Below are 16,806 nucleotides of genomic sequence, written 5' to 3' on the forward strand. Positions count from 1 at the left end.
CAGTCTCTCATCTCTCAGCATTCCCTAATTATATCTAGTTTAGTCGGCACATTTTATAACCTACCGTACAAACAACTACACGCCAGAAAAAAAACTATGGCATTCAGGTTACTCCAACTCTCTTTTCTTAAATGTAATCACATCATCCTTAAAAGATAAATTAGAACATTACAGGCTAAGCTAAAGCATCTGGGGTCACCCTGTCAGCCCCACCCCTCCATGAGTCTGGTGTGTATACTTCCACAGTTTTTGAAAGTACTTTTGTCCACACTCATCTCCACACAAAATGTACCATCCTATATCTGCTTACCTAAGTGTAACTGTACTATCCATGTTGCTACTCCCAAGACAAACACACTGCCATCAAGTTGATTCCAACTCATAGCAACCCCACAGGATAGTTTTCAAGGAGCAGTTGGTGGATTCAGCTGCCAACACAGATCTAATTAACTCATTTAAATGTTGTATAACTCATTTAAATGATGATGATGTTGTTAGGTGCCGCCGAGTCAATGTTCAACTTATGGTGACCCCATGTGACAGAGTAGAGCTTCCGTATGTGGTTTTCTTGGCTATAATCTTTATGGAAGCAGATCAAGTTTTTCTCCTGCAGAGCTGCTGGATGGGTTCAAACCAGCAACCTTATGGTTAGTAACTGAGCACTTAACCATTGTGCCATCACAATTCCTTATGCAGTATGATAATCATTGCTTATTTACCCATTCCTTTATTACGCGGATTTTGGTTGTTTCTACTTGTTATTACTCCCAGCTTATAAAGAAAACTTTCATCCGTGTTTTCTCAGGTATGCACGTTTCCCTAGAGTAGCTTACCAGTGAGGTATGCACATTTGAAGTTGTGATTCTGTCAAATCTTCCTCCAAAGAGTTGTTCCAAATTTACTGCCCCACCAACAAATGCATTCAAGCACCCACTTTTCCACATCTCTACTTGCCAATCTGACCAATTTTAATCTGAATTTCTTTTATGACCTCAATTTATTTATGCAATGATTACAGGCTCCCTGCCCTCCCTAAATTACTACACAATTCAGATTAACCAGATCAGAACACTGCCTACACCACAGCACACTGATACACGAAAACTCATAATGACTCTCTGCACTTATTAGATGAAGGCTTCTGTGGCACCCGTGTGACCTGGGAAATCACAGCCTTAAAATATGCTTCATTTCCAATATAAGGCCACAGGACTCTATAGGCCTTTGGCTCCTCCCAGTCTGAAGATACAGATTCCTGAGGCTGGAAATCAGTGGCTGTATATGGGGGCTGACACACTTTTTCAGTCACTGGACAGACAGTAAATATTTTAAGCTTGTAGGCCCTGCCACTGGAGCACAAGAGCAGCATCAGACATAAATGAATGAGTGAGGCTGTGTTCCAGTACAATTTTAAATGACCCTGAACAGGAATTTCATACCATGTTCATGTGTCCAAAATCTTCTTCTTCTGATTTTTAACTACATAAAAAAGTAAAAACTACTTTAGCTCCTGGGCAGTACAAAACAGGCCTTAGTTTGCTGAACCATGCTGTGTCTCAACTACCTTGTTTCCCCTATTCTAACAGCACTGTCTTCACAGGCCTGCTCGCCCTCCTCCTACCAGCCGCTGCATCCTGATTGTGCCCTGCCCTGCCTCACTGTTCTCTGTACTTGTGGGTCTCATACTTCAGGGTTCACAAGAATTACCTGAAGGAATAGGCATTTTTAACAAAATCTCAGGTGATTCTGATGCCAGTAAAATAATCCTACTTGTTTAACGCATTGCCAAATTTTCAACAAAATTCGCCTTCACAAGTGAATACAACCCTTTCTCCTTCCTGAATGTCTCTTCTTGCTTTGTACCACATAATCCAGTTCTTGACTATATCACTTCCTGGGTTCTCACTAGTCACATATGAGCCTGTTACGTATGTACGTGACGGGAATACAAGGTTACATAACCACGTGACCCAACCAGATCACAAGCCACCTGAGATCACACATTTCCAAATGTTTTTTCTTTCATGTTCCCAAAAGGTTGATAAAGTACTTTGGATACAAATGCCATGCGGGTAAATGCCACATTCACAGAAGTGTATATTCCTACTCTCGTTGATTCTCAAGCCAGGAAAGATGGGCATGAATCTGAATATATCCATATATTGCAACAGTATATAACCACTAAAAATCAAAACCAGAGTGCAACAGTATGTATAATTCCACTAAACAAAACTTATATGCAGTTTGTATTAAATAAATTATACTTTCTTAAATATCAAAAGTACAAAACTTATAGCAAAGCTTTAAATGATAACAGCTACCATCTACTGAGTTCTATGTGACAGTCACTGGTGCAAAACACGCATTTAGCCTTTTGAGGTGGTACTATCACCTCCCCCATTTTACTGTGCAACATAAAGATCAAGTGACTTGCCTCTGAGCAGTGGGATTGCTGGCAATTTTGTTTCCTTTTTGCATGTTAGATTTACTGTCCCATCCCCCTTTCAGCAATAATTACTCATTAATTTTATAATTTAATAAACTGTGTTTCTTAACAAACGCTTCTTCAGGTCACACTCAGGATGACCTTGCTCTTTACGGGGGCCTTAATGCATTCAACAACATATTACTACAATCACTTTTGTGGAGAAGTTTTAATTCTCACATCCGCAACAACTGTTGACTAAATGAGACCGGGCGATTTGTTCAAGAATACATCCATTGAATAAAACAAGCTAAAAGTCTGCACTATTTGACCTCATTAAAGACTGTAAGTATAATAAACTCATCTGGTCTCCCAATCATGTGAGAGACAACTTTTGTGAGAAATGAAATTATTTTAACGGTGGTATTCATGATTAACCCTTGTTGTGTAAATATTAATCCACACAGATCTTTTAACTTCTAATTTAATTTCATTGCCTTTCACTCTCCACCTTCCTCCTTTTGTTCTTTAAAGCTCCAAGCTTTCCCTATCTCAGCTGTTTCCTCTTCTAGAATGCTCTCCCCCTACTCTTCATGTGGCTGGCTCCTTACCTAACCCTTCAAGTCCACCCACACCACATTCCCCTCAAGGCACTCCTCTACATCTCTATTCATTTGTTTAGTGACCGACCCCTCCTACTAGAATTTAAAGTGCCTTAGGGGAGGGGCCTTGTCTGGCTTATTTGCTCCCATATCCCCAACACTTAAAATCACGTTTTGCTCATAATAAGCACTCAACCATTTGTTGAATTAACAGTGATTTGAATACTTACCAAATTTTCTTTCTTGGAATGACCACTTCTTCAACACCTTAATGTGAAAAATGAAACAAAGTAAACCAAAGTTTCCCAAGACTATTATTACAAATACAATACGTTCATCTAAAAATGGAATTATTTCAATAGATTTTTACGTACTGGTGACATTGGCTCCTTCAACTTTTGGGAGGGTTGCACTTCCAGAATAAAATCTGCAAAAAAAAAAAAAAAAAAAACCCAAAAGTACTAAAGTTAATGTCCATTAATGAAGTTCCCAGTTCACCTCCACCTATGTGCATTTTAAGTCCAAAGATTTCCATACCATGGATTGAACCATCTGGGTAATTTATGTCAATGAAAGCTAAATACCTCTCTCTGCTGAGGGCATTTCAGAAAGGGATCAACTCTTTCCAATTATGCCATTTATTTCTCATGACATTAGGACACAGACCACTGTTTTGGGTGAATGCTGGGGAAGAATAGGTGCTGTCAGGCAAAGGAAGTGGCTAGAAAAATGTCAACACTAGACACTAACCAGAAGAGGAGAACAACAAAAATGAGGGCAAAAGAGGACTAGGACTGAACCAGCAATATTAAAGCATTGCAGTACCAAGTGGAATATTTTCTCTTGAGTATTGAGAGAAAGTGTTTTACATACATAAATTAACTTAATCCATGTGGGTGGCTATCGGAAACCCTGGTAGCATATTGGTTAAGAGCTACCAACAAAAAGGCCAGCAGTTTGAATCCACCAGGCACTCCCTGGCAACTCTATGGGACAGTTCTACTCTGTCCTATACGGTTGCTATGAGTCAGAATGGGCTAGATGGCAATGGGTTTGGTTTTTTTGTTTGTTTATACTAGTTTCAAGAAGCCCTGGAGGAAAGGTGTTATACTGGTCAACTCAAGACTCTACTACAACAGAACAAACACAGCTGGTCCTGCTCCATCCTCACAATCGTTGTTATGCTTGAGCCCATTGTTGCAATCTGTCTCATTAAGGGTCTTGCTTTTTTTTTTGCTGACCCTCTACCTTACCAAGCATGATGTCCTTCTTCAGGGGCTGCTCCCTTCTGATAATATATCCAAACTGTGTGAGACAAAGTCTCACCAACCTCCCTTCTAAGGAATATTTTAGCAGTACTTCTTCCAAGGCAGATATGTTGTCTTCTGACAGTCCACGGTATATGCAATATTCTTCGCCAACACCATAATTCAAAGACATCAAATCTTCCGTCTTCCTTAATCATTGCCCAGCTTTCATATGCACACGAGGCAATTTGAAAACACCTTGGCTTGGATCAGGCATACCTTAGTCTTCAAGGTGACATCTTTGCTTTTTAACACTTTAAGGTCTTTTGCAGCAGATTTGCCCTATGCAATGTGTCCTTTGATTTCTTGACTACTGCTTCCATGCGCCTTGATTGTGGATCCAAGTAAAATGAAATCCTGGACAACTTCAATCTTTTCTCCATTTATTATGCTGTTGCTTATGGTCCATTTGTGAGAACTTTTGTTTTATGTTGAGGTGTAATCCATACTGAAGGCTGTAGTCATAAGTGCTTCAAGTCCTCTTCACTTTCAGCAAGCAAGGTTGTGTCATTTGCATATCGTAGGCTGTTAATGAGTCTGCCTCCAATTCTGATGCATCATTCCTCTTCCTATAGGCCAGCTTCTTGAATGATTTGTTCAGCATACAAACTGAGAAAACCCTGACAGCATAGTGGTTAAGAGATATGGCTGCTAACCAAAAGGTTGGCAGTTTGAATCCACCAGGTCCTACTTGGAAATCCTATGGGGGGCAGTTCTACTCTGTCCTAAAGAATCGCTATGAATCAGAATCAACTTGATAGGAACGGGTTTGGTTTTGGTTTCTGGTTATACAGACTGAATAAGTATGGCGAAAGGATACAACCGCGCAACGCACACCTTTTCCTGACTTCAAACCATGCAGTAACCAATCACACGGTCTACTGTAGCGGGAACAACAAACTGAAGACGAATGGCGTCACATTCACGTCAAAAAAAATTTCAATACCCATTCTGAAGTACAAGGTTGTCAGTGACAGGATAACACCCATAGGCTTACAAAGAAGACCAATTAGTAAGACTACTATTCAAATTTACACACCAACCACTAAGGCCAAAAATGAAGAAACTGAAGATTTTTACTAACTTCTGCAGTCTGAAATTGAACGTGCAATCAGGATGCATTGGTAACTACTAGCGATTGGAATGCAAAAGTCAGAAATAAAAGATAAGGATGGCTAACTGGAAAATATGGCCTTGGTGAAAGAAATAATAGAGGAGTTCACATGACAGAATTTTGCAAGACCAACAACTTCTTCATTGCAAATCCCTTTTTAACAAGTAATACACGTTAACTTAATCCACAGTTTTTTGGTGGCACAGTGATTAAACACTTGGCTGCTAACCTAAAGGTCATAGCTTCAATCCCACCAGCTGCTCTGTGGGACAAAGATGTGGCAGTCTGCTTCCATAAGTATTTACAGCCTTGGAAACTCCACGGGCCAGTTCTATTCAATCATACAGAGTCACTATGAGTCTGCACCCACGAAGCAACGGTTTTTCTTTCTTTTTTTTTTTTTTTTTATTAGTCCCACTCTAAGCCAAACTCACGGCCATCCATCGGGTCGATTCCAACTCACAGTGGCCCTGTAAGGACAAAATAGAACTGCCCCGTAGGCTAGTGATTTCAGCCGCCGTTAGCAGCCGAGCGCTTTAGCCACTGCGCCACCAGGGCTACCTAATTCCACTCTACAGATGAGGAAATTTGTCCACTGCTATCCAGCTAAAGAAGCAAACACTGAATTCCAAATTAGATTTTTCTCAACTTTTTACTACAAGTTACTGCTCCTCGTAGTTTCGCAAAACCGCTGTTTACGTCAAGATAAACTATATATGTTCCAAGCTACAATTAGCACAAGAATCCAATATAGGAACGGACGTGCTCAGATCCTGCTTTTACGGTAAATTGTTAATTTGTTTGGCCAAATATGCCCACAACATCCGGAGAAACAGTGGCGCTCATAAACTGCCGTTTAAGTTGGAAAAACTTAAAAGAGTTCTCCCGACCGGGTAAAAATGACGAAGGTCAGATAATTTTTTGCAAATGTAGGGTGGGGATGCTAATAACTACACTCACTAGAATGGAAGCGCCACAGAAGGAGGGTCCTTCTTTTGTTAACAATTCTAACTCTAGTGTACTGCAGATAACCAATGTTTTCCAAATGAAGAAATGCCTCTCGAATTCTATTTCAAGGACGCAGGCTCTGCAGCACGCGGCGCCAAGGCACATGCGCATTTCACTACACCGTAGCAATGCCCATAGTACTCTCGGGGAAATCGGAAAAATGGACAACTGAGCTGACCCTGGGGCCTTCTTCGTGGACCACCCCAGGTTTCTCTTACCTGCAACTGAAGGCCCGTCCACAGCAAGCTGCCCCGCGAACACTCGCCAGGCAAGGCCTCCAGCGGCCACTAAACCGGCGAAAAGCCGCTACCGCCGCCATCTCTGACGTCTTCGCTGAGCATTTTGGGAACTCACGCCCTCGAGTTTCCGGTCCTCGGATGGAAGGAAACAGGTAGGCTGAGACGGAACGAAGCGACAGTAATCATGCAGTGGAAGGTTACGGGTTCATAGCTTAAAAGACTTTCATACAGAAACTAACGGCTTAATAGGCTTCATTTACCTTGTAGAAATTTCCCATTCGATTGTTTTCAAAATAAGAGAGTGAGAGTAGTGAAATTATTCTCTTTTTCCCCTACAGTGGAAGTGGCCTCGTCCATGTAAATCTCGTTCCCGCTAGCGTGTCTCCCGCGCAAGCGTAGTTTGGAATCACATGGTTGCGGGTTGACGGCTGAGTTAGGTTATCGGTGGTGATTCGGAACGTCTCTTTTTGGGTGTCGGAACTCGTAGCTGACCTGCAGGATGTTGGGCTCCAAGAACATGCCCTGGCGGCGACTTCAGGGCATTTCTTTCGGGATGTATTCGGCCGAAGAGCTCAAGTAAGAAGTTGGTGGGCAGCACGAACAGTCTGTTTGAGGTCGCCGTTCGAAACTACACTTCCCAGAAGGTCTTGTGCCCAGCCTGTCCTCTGAGTCCGTGGTTGACTGGCGCGTGGCCTGTTGGGATCTGTAGTTCCGGGAACGCTCCCGGGCAGGCGTGCACTTCTTAGAAGCTGATGGGGCTCGGGGAACTGGTTGCGGCGGCAAGGGTGAGGGGGGGATGGTGAGAGTTGAGGGGGTCCTGGGTTGCAGCTTTATCATCTTTCTATCTCGTTAATTAAGCGGTTGTGGAGCTGCTACGTTGTTTTCTATATGGCTGATTAAACCCTTAATTATAGTCTACTAAATCCTTATCCTTCAAGATCCGCTGTATTCTCCTTTTAGTTATCAAATGTAGAGCACTCTTTGGTGTTCGTTCACTTTGGTCACGGTAGCACTTGTCGGTCTTCACGACATTCTCTTCTCTAAATTTTCTACCAGTACCCGTATTGGCTTAAGGTTCTCATTTATTAAAAAAAAAAATACGTCAAGGAAAGAGTACTTTTCACCTTACGTATTCAATGGAAATTTTGCTCTAAATTTTTTTTTTGTTTTTAGATTTGTCACTGTCACTCATTTATCAGATATTTATTAAGTAGTTACTATGTGCAGGCTCTTCGTTAAGTGTTGGAGTACTGTGTTGCTCACGGCAGAGACAGCTTCTGCCCCCTGGAGTTGTCAGTGTGCCTGAGGAAACAGGTACTAAATAATTACTTGACTTCGTTTTGTAAGCAGCAAAAAGGAATCTTCAGAGAAGCTGATAAGCTTAAGTTTTTTTCTTTTTCCCCCTTTTTACTCTTTATAGGAAATTAAGTGTTAAATCCATTACGAACCCTCGATACTTGGACAGCCTGGGGAACCCATCTGTGAATGGCTTGTATGATTTAGCTTTGGGCCCTGCAGATTCCAAAGAGGTGTGCTCCACCTGTGTGCAGGACTTCAACAACTGCTCTGGTCATCTGGGCCACATCGAGCTCCCGCTGACGGTGTACAACCCCCTGCTTTTCGATGTACGTCCTGCCCTGGGCTGCCCTACGTGTGTGGGTCTCAGGGATGCTGGTAGGATTTGTGAGTGCCACCTCTCTTCCCACGAGAGGTGTTTGACGAGGTTAATCTCCAAACATTTTTGAGTTAAAGGGTAGTTTTGTATGGGATTTAAAACCTTGAGGAGCCAAATCCAGTAAACTCAACTTGGCGTACAGCCCCAACAAAATGAATTTCAGTTGATTCCAGTTAAGAAGAGGCACTGAGTCTAGTCACTTGAGTGGAAAGATTGTTCAGATTCATTCCCTATACCTTCTGTTTCCGGGTTTTGATCCCTTCACAAATGTAGGCGATGCTTCCCTGGCAATGGAGGGACCTTTGGTGTTCCCTAGGCCTACCTTTTAGCCCTCCAGGTTTCCTTCATGATGTGGAAAGCAAAATCCCAGAAAACCAGAAAGTGAGATAGGAATGGAGCTGCCGTCTAGAGTGCTACTTGCACATTTTCAGCTTTTTATATCAATTAGCGTTGAGGTTTTTTTAAACATTATATGGATAACATTGTGGATGAATATGATATTTGTCTGTCAGTCATATTAAGGAAAGAAAATTGTTTTAGACACTTTCAATGGAATAGAGGTAGTTCCCCACCTTGGACCATACACCAATATGTAAAATTTTCAAAATTTTAATGAATTAAAATAAAGCTATTAGAAAAAATAAAGGGGAATATTAATGCAATATTTGGGACCAAGAAAACCTTTTTAAGCATATAGGCTGAAGTAGAATCCTTAAAAGAATAGGCTGCTTCTATTACCTAAAAATGAAAAATTTAAATATATTTAAAATCACCATGACTTGTATTTCTTTCAAATGTTCCTCTTTTTTTTTTTTTTTTTTATTCCCCCTTTTCAGAAACTCTACCTGCTGCTCCGGGGCTCCTGTTTAAACTGTCACATGCTGACTTGCCCCCGGGCTGTGGTTCACCTCTTAGTCTGCCAGCTGAAGGTTCTAGAAGTTGGAGCCCTGCAAGCAGTCTACGAACTTGAGCACATTCTGAGCAGGGTAGGTGGTAGTGACAGTCATGGAAACCGGAGTGATGGGGAACAAGAGATGTTTATATGTTGTCCTTGAGAATTGCCATCCTGACACCACCAGTGTGTTTGATCTTTGTACGTTATAATTGGACAACAGTAGGTATGTGTGAAACCATGAAGCTGGAAGAGTAATTGAAGAAATGTTACTCAAAACAACATTGGAATACCATTGTACACATCATTTGGCTTCCTCCCTCGCCCAACTTGGACCTAGGATCCAATCAAGGATATTTGGTCTCTTTGAATCTAGAACCATCCCCCTTTTTCTCTTTTTCATGATAGTGCCTGTTTTGAAGACTCAGTGGCAGTTGTAAGATTTCTCACATTCTGGATTTGTCTAATGATTTCTTCCTTAAATTCACGTATTGGCATGAGTACAATGTAACCGATGCTGTTAGTTAATAATTATTGTTAGGTGCCATAGAGTTGGTTATGATTTCACATACTTTATGTATGAAAGAACAAACTGTTGTCCAGTCCTGTGCCATTCTCACAATTGTTGCTGTGTTTGAGCCCATTACTGCAGGTACTGTCTGTTCATCTCATTGAGGGCATCCTCGTTTTTGCTGACCCTCTACCAAACATGGTGTGTTTCTCTAGCAATTGGTTCCTCCTGATGACATGTCCAAAGGAAGCAAGATGAAGTCTCTCCATCCTTCTAAGGAGCATTCTGGTTGTACTTCCAGGACAGATTTGTTCAGTCCTCTGGCATACAGTGGTATATGCAGTATTCTTTGCCAGCACAACAATTTGAATGCATCAGTTCTTCTTCAGTCTTCATTTTTCATTGTCCGGCTTTCACATGTGTATGAGGCAATTGAAAATACCATGGCCTGGGTCAGGCACACCTTAGTCATCAAAGCGACGTCTTTCCTTTTTTTTACGTTTTGAAGAGGTCTTTTGCAGCAGATTTGCTCAGGGTGGTACATCATTTGATTTCTTGATTGCTGCTTCCATGGCCATTGATTATTGATCAAAGAAGAATGAAACCCTTGACAGCTTCTGCTTCTTCACCATTTATCATGGTGTTATTAGCCCAGTTTTAAGGATTTTTGTCTTTTTATTCAGATGTAATCCATACTGAAGGCTGTACTGTTTTGCCTTCACCAGCAAGTGTTTCAGGTTGTCTTCACTTTCAGTGAGGAAGGTGATGTCACGTGCATATTTCAGGTTGTTAATGAGTCTTCCTCCGGTCCTGATGCCACGTCCTTCAGATATTCCAGCTTCTCAGATTATTTGTTCAGTGTATAGATTGAATAAGTAAGGTGAAAGAATACAACCCTGCTCCATGCCTTTTCCAATTTTAAACCATGCAGTATCCCCTTGCTCTGTTCAAATCATTGCTTCTTGGTCCCCATACAGGTTCTGCATGAGCACAATTTAAGTGTTTTGGGATTCTCATTATTCACGATATTACCTGTAATACGTTATTATCCCCCCAGTCAAATGCCTTCATATAGTTGATAAAACACAGGTGAACATCTTTCTGGCATTCTCTGCTTTTGGCCAAGATACATCTGATATCAGCAGTGCTAGCCCTCGTTCCACATCCTTTTCTGAATCCAGCTTGAACTTCTGGCAGTTTCCTGTCAATGTATGACTACCGCTGTTTCTTAATTATCTTCGGCAAAATTTTGCTAGCATTTGATATTAATGATATTGTTTGGTAATTTCTGCATTCCATTTGGTTGCCTTTTATTGGAATGGGCATGAATGTGGGTCTCTTCCAGTCAGTTGACCAGGTAGCTGTCTTTGCAATTTCTTGGCATAGACAGGTTAAGAGTTTCCGGCACTGCATCTGTTGAAGCATCTTGATTCCTATTCCATCAATTTCTGGAGTCTTTTTTTTCACAGTGCCTTCCTATTTTCCTGAGAGTTTTTATCAAGAAAGGTTTTGGATTTTATCAAATGCCTTTCTTGTGTAGATTGAGATGATCATGACCATGTGATTCTTTTGTTTTATTTATGTGGTGACTTAATTTTCTAATGGTGAGCCATCCGTGCATCCCTGGTATGAATCCTGCTTGATCACGATGTATTATTTTTTTGATGTGATGAATTCTATTGGCTAGACTTTTGTTAAAATTTTTGCATCTATATTCATGAAGGATATCGGTCTGTAATTTTCTTTTGTAGTGGTGTCTTTGCCTGGCTTTGGTATCAGGGTTATGCTGGCTTCCTAGAATGAGTTTGGGAGTATTCCTTCTTTTCTGTGTCCTGGAGCAGTTAAATAGAATTAGTATCAACTCTTCTCTAAATGTTTGGTAGAATTCCAGTTAGGCTGTCTGGGCTGGGGTGTTTTTTTTTTTTTTTGCTGGGAGTTTTTATATGACAAGTTTGATTTTTCTTATGTTATGGGTCTATTTAGATTTTCTGTCTCTATTTGTGTTAGTTTAAGTAGGTAGTGTGTTTCTAGAAATTTGTCCATTCTAGGTTTTCAATTTTTTTTTGTAGTACAATTTTTCATAATATTCTGTTACGATTCTTTTTATCTCACCTGGTTCTGTTGTAATGTCACCCATCTCATTTCTCATTTTGGTTATTTGCATCTTCTCGTTATTTTTCCTCTCTCAATTTGGCCAGTGGTTTGTCAATTTTATTGATCCTCTCAAAGAACCAACTTCTAGTCTTGTTGATTCTTTCTATTGTTTTTCTGTTTTCTATTTCATTTTTCTCTGCTCTGATCTTTATCATTTCCTTCTTCTGATGCCTTCCATCTTTTGATGCTCTCTGCATCATTCAGTTTTTTACCTTCAAATCCTTCAGTATTGCAACTTGAGGATTGAGTTTTCTCTTCAGTTCTTTTCAGCTTGAGAAATGGCTATTGTGTTCTTCCCTTTTGGTTTTGTAACTCTTAAGTCTTTGCACACATCGTTATAATTATATAATCCTTATACTTTACCCTATGCTATTTTACATTTCGTTATAGTAATTTACCACCAGCTGTCAGAAAGCTTGCTGCACTGTAGTGGCTTGCGTGTTGCTCCGATGCTGAAAGCTATGCTACCAGTATCATACACACCAGTAGGGTCACCGATGGTGCACAGGTTTCAGTGGAGCTTCCAGACTAAGACAAGTCAGGAAGTAAGGTCTGGTGATCTGCTTTTGAGAATTAGCCAATGCAAACCTTAGATGACATAGGACACTTCATATTTCATCGTATTGGGAGGTATATGATGTCAGGTTTTTCCACTCTTGGTAATGCTCAATTTCATTACCTGGGTAAGGTGGTGACCACCAGGTCTCTGTATCGTAAAGACATCTTTCTTTTTGTACTTAGTAATTGCTTGAGATTTTCTGGTGCTATTATAAATAGCTTGTTTAAGTTTCATTTCCTGTTTATTGGCTTATCAGTTTTTGTATATTGATTTTGCAGAATTTTTTCATCAGTTCTACCATTTTGTCTGTAGATTCTTTTGGATTTTCAACACCATCGTGTCCTCTGTGAAAAATCGCATTTTCTTTCTTCCCAAACGTTATACTTGTTGTTTCTTTCCCTTGCCTTATTTTGCTAGCTAGGATCTGTGTTACCGTGTTGAAGCAGTACTGGCATCCTTGTCTTGTTTCTTGCTGTGAACGGAAACCTCTCACCCTCTCTCCTCCCTTTCTCCTCCCTGAATGCAGTTCTCAAAGGCGCAAGGTGGGCAGTACACAGAGGCATGGCCCGATGCCAGGTGTCGGGTCCAGCGGGAGAGGGCAACATCCGATGGGCGAGCGTCCCACCCTGGGGAGGCAGCCTGAGCCGGCTGAGGAGGTGTCCCTGTGTGTCTCCGACAGAGCTGTTGCATGACTTCGAACCACCAACCTTTCAGTTAGCAGCCAGACACTTAAATCACTGTGCCACTGAATAATCTAGCTCACCATTCTTGGAAGCAGGGTGTCAGACAGGATGAGGGTACTCATGCAAGGACGAAGACTTGGCACAGGGTGTGAGAGCCCAAGGTAGCTGAGAGGGTATGGGGTCTGGGTCTGGGTTTGTCTCTTTTTCTGTGCGTCTTTTCCCGGCACACATTCTAACTCTGAATGTCGTCTTTGATACCAGCTACAGATGCAGTCTTTGTTCTAACCCTAACCATTGGAGCTAACCCGTCAGATCTTACAAGTCAAAGGGCACAGTCCTCCAGGCTGCCATGTCTGCTCAAGACTTTAGACATTAGCTGTAAGTTTAGGGGTTCCCATGACATCCTTACTTTTGACCTACTGGCTACAAATTCTGGGTCTCCCGCCACCCCCTCGCGTTCAGTAATTCGCTAGGATGACCCACAGAACATTTTATTACAGCAAAAAGGATAGAAACAGGCCTTAGGAGCACCAGGTTTCTGCTGAGGATGTTGGAAAAACGTGGAAGTGGATGGTGGTGATGGGTGCACGACCTGGGAACGTAGTGAGTGTCACCGAGTCAGACACATGGAAAGTGTTGAAATGGCCGATGTTTTGTTACGTGTTTTTACTACATACACACAAAAAGGATATGAGGTAGAACCTGTGAAAGCAGGAACTTGTGTAAGGCAGACACTGTCAGAGAAGGAAAACTCAAGTATTTTCCACTAAAAAGAGCTAAAGAAAAGTGGTAAGACTGCACCCTGTCAAAGGCAGAGAATTTTCAAGACCCAGAAAAACAAGACATTCCCGTGAAGTTCTGGCTTTCACAGTTTTCGCTGTAAATGAATATAACACACAGTGCCAGGACAGGGAGGATTCCCAGCTCAGAGCTTCCATGTCCCAAGGGACCTGTTCCCTCTCAATGTCTTTAACCAACCAGGATGATCACCTGAGTTTCAGCATCCAGAATTTTTCTTGGCGTTTCATTTCGTAGCATGATTGAACGAATCGTTGCCTACATAGTTGAACAGTGCCCTGTTCCCCTCACGGTGGGTCTTTCTGGCATAGCCAGCCCACATCCAACCTGAGTTGCCTCCTAAGCATGAATCCTCAGGTGTGGTGTAGGGCCCTCATGGAAGACAAAGACACTTCAGTCACTTGGGAAATTCCATTGACTTAGGAACCAAGGATGAAGATCACATTTTTTTTGTTGTTGTTTCATTTTAATTAATTTTTATTGTGCTTCAAATGAAAGTTTACAAATCAGGTCAGTCTCTCATACAAAAATTTACATACACCTTGCCATACACTCCTAATTGCTCTTCCACTAGTGAGATAGCACAGTTCTTCCCTCGGCTCTCTCTCCTCGTGTCCATTTGCGTAGTTTCTGGCCACCTCTGCCCTCTCATCTCCCCTCCAGACAGGAGATGCCAACATAGTCTTTTGTTTACTTGATCCAAGAAGCTCATTCTTCACTGGTATCATTTTTCATCCCTCATTCCAGTCCAATCCCTGTCTGAAGAGTTAGCTTTGGGAATAGTTCCTGTCTTGGGCTAACAGAAGGTCTGGGGACCATGGCCTCCGGGGTCCCTCCGGTCCCAGTCTGATCATTAAGTCTGGTCTTTTTATGAGAATTTGGGGGTCTGCATCCCACTGGTTTTCTGCTGCCTCAGGGTTTCTCTGTTGAGTTCACTGTCAGGGCAGTCATTGGTTGTGGCCCGGCACCATCTAGTTCCTCTGGTCCCAGGCTGATGTAGTCTCTGGTTTATGTGGTCCTTTCCATCTCTTGGAAACCCTGGTGGCGTAGTGGTTAAGTGCTACGGCTACTAACCAAAAGGTCGGCAATTCGAATCCACCAGGTACTCCTTGGAAACTCTATGGGGCAGTTCTACTCTGTCCTACAGGGTCGCTATGAGTCGGAATCGACTTGAAGGCAGTGGGTTTTCGGTCTCTTAGGCTCATAATTATCTTGTGTCTTTGGTGTTTGTCATTCTTCCTTGCTCCAGGTGGGTTGAGACCAATTGATGCATCTTAGATGGCTGCTTGCTAGCGTTTAAGACCCCAGATGCCACTCTCCAAAGTGGGATGCAGAGTGTTTTCTTAATAGGTTTTATTATGCCAGTTGACTTAGGTGTGCCCTGAAACTGTGGTCTTCAAACCCGCGTCCCTGCTATGCTGGCCTTTGAAGCGTTTGGTTTCCTCAGGAAACTTCTTTCCTTTTGGTTTAGTCCATTTGTGTTGACCTCTCCTGTATTGCGTATTGTCTTTACCTTCACCTAAAATAAAACTTATTTACTGTCTAATTAGTGAATATCCCTCTCCCTCCCTCCCTCCCTCCCTCCCCCCCTTAACCATCAAAGAATATTTTCTTCTCTGTTTAAACTGTTCCTCCAGTTTTTATAATAGTGGTCTTATACAACATTTGAGCTTTTGTAATTGACTGATTTCACTCAGCGTAATGTTTTCCGGATTTCTCCATGTTATGAAATGTTTCATGGATTCAACATTGTTCTTTATTGATGCATAGTATTCCATTGTGTGCATATACCATCTTTTATTTATCCATTCATCCACTGATGGGCACCTTGGTTGCTTCCAACTTTTTGCCATCGTAAGCAGTGCTGCAGTGGACATGGTGTGCGTATATCTGTTCATGTAAAGGCTGTTATTTTTGCAGGATATATTCCAAGGAGTGGGATTGCTGGATTGTTGGCACTGGGTGGGGGTTTTATGGTAGTTCTATTTCTAGTTCTTTAAGGAAGCACCAAGTTGATTCCAAAGTGTTTGTACCACTTTACATTCCCACCAGCAGTGTATAAGTGTTTTAGTCGCTCCACAACCTCTCCAACATTTATTATTATGTGTTTTTTGGATTAATGCCAGCCTTGTTGGAGTGAGATGGAATCTCATTGTAGTTTTGATTTGCGTTCCTCTAATGGCTAATGATCGTGAGCATTTCCTCACATATCTGTTAGCGGCCTGAATGTCTTCTTTAGCGAAGTGCCTGTTCATATTCTTTGTCCATTTTTTAATTGGGTTATTTAGAAGACCACATTCTTGAGATAAAGTTAACTGTACAGCCCCGGAGGGTGTCTGTGCAGGGTGACCTAGCATGAGGTGTCAGAGGCCGAGTAGAGTGAAGAGGGGGACCAAGAGGAGAGCAGCCTAGTATGGGTATGAGCCCGGGGCAGGTGAGGCGTTTGTGCCGAGGAGGAGGTGGCCGTCATGTGAGAGCAGTCACATTTATAAATAGGTACATTTATTAAAGATGGCGGGGGCCAACATTGACACTAGCAGAGACGATGTCAAAGAGGGAAAACAAGAATTGATCCTGTGGTGTTGGAACGGAATTAAAGTATCAGTGTGACGTGTATGTGTACGCTCATGTATGCAAATATTCCCTGGCTCTGTCCCCGAGAGGGGCTTGGAGCAGTGGTAGCACTGAGCACACGTAGGGCCCTGATCTTACCTTCTCAGTATCGTTTTCCACTAGAAGCACTCCTTGGAGAAATGGCTGAGTCTAGGGCAGGGGAAACACAAGGTGACCCTGGACTGTTGTGTGCTGGGTAATAAAGAAGTGCTTGAAGTATGATGGG

The 16,806-nt window shown here is 42.0% G+C and overlaps 2 protein-coding genes across 2 annotated transcripts in view; one reads left to right on the top strand and one right to left on the bottom strand.

The window, feature by feature from the left end:
- The window catches only part of PTCD3 (pentatricopeptide repeat domain 3), a 36,187-nt gene extending 29,374 nt beyond the window's left edge, over positions 1-6,813 (bottom strand). Inside the window, exons 1-3 of the mRNA XM_049856762.1 lie at positions 6,675-6,813; positions 3,402-3,454; positions 3,258-3,294 (exon numbers count right to left, since the gene is read on the bottom strand). Of these exons, the coding sequence (XP_049712719.1) occupies positions 3,258-3,294; positions 3,402-3,454; positions 6,675-6,775 (191 nt within the window). The 5' untranslated portion in view covers positions 6,776-6,813. The remainder of the gene's footprint in view (positions 1-3,257; positions 3,295-3,401; positions 3,455-6,674) is intronic.
- Positions 6,814-6,953: 140 nt separating this feature from the next.
- The window catches only part of POLR1A (RNA polymerase I subunit A), an 82,036-nt gene continuing 72,183 nt past the window's right edge, over positions 6,954-16,806 (top strand). Inside the window, exons 1-3 of the mRNA XM_049856755.1 lie at positions 6,954-7,271; positions 8,116-8,320; positions 9,207-9,356. Of these exons, the coding sequence (XP_049712712.1) occupies positions 7,195-7,271; positions 8,116-8,320; positions 9,207-9,356 (432 nt within the window). The 5' untranslated portion in view covers positions 6,954-7,194. The remainder of the gene's footprint in view (positions 7,272-8,115; positions 8,321-9,206; positions 9,357-16,806) is intronic.

Source organism: Elephas maximus, chromosome 17, assembly GCF_024166365.1.
Source record: "Elephas maximus indicus isolate mEleMax1 chromosome 17, mEleMax1 primary haplotype, whole genome shotgun sequence".
NCBI lineage: Eukaryota > Metazoa > Chordata > Mammalia > Proboscidea > Elephantidae > Elephas > Elephas maximus.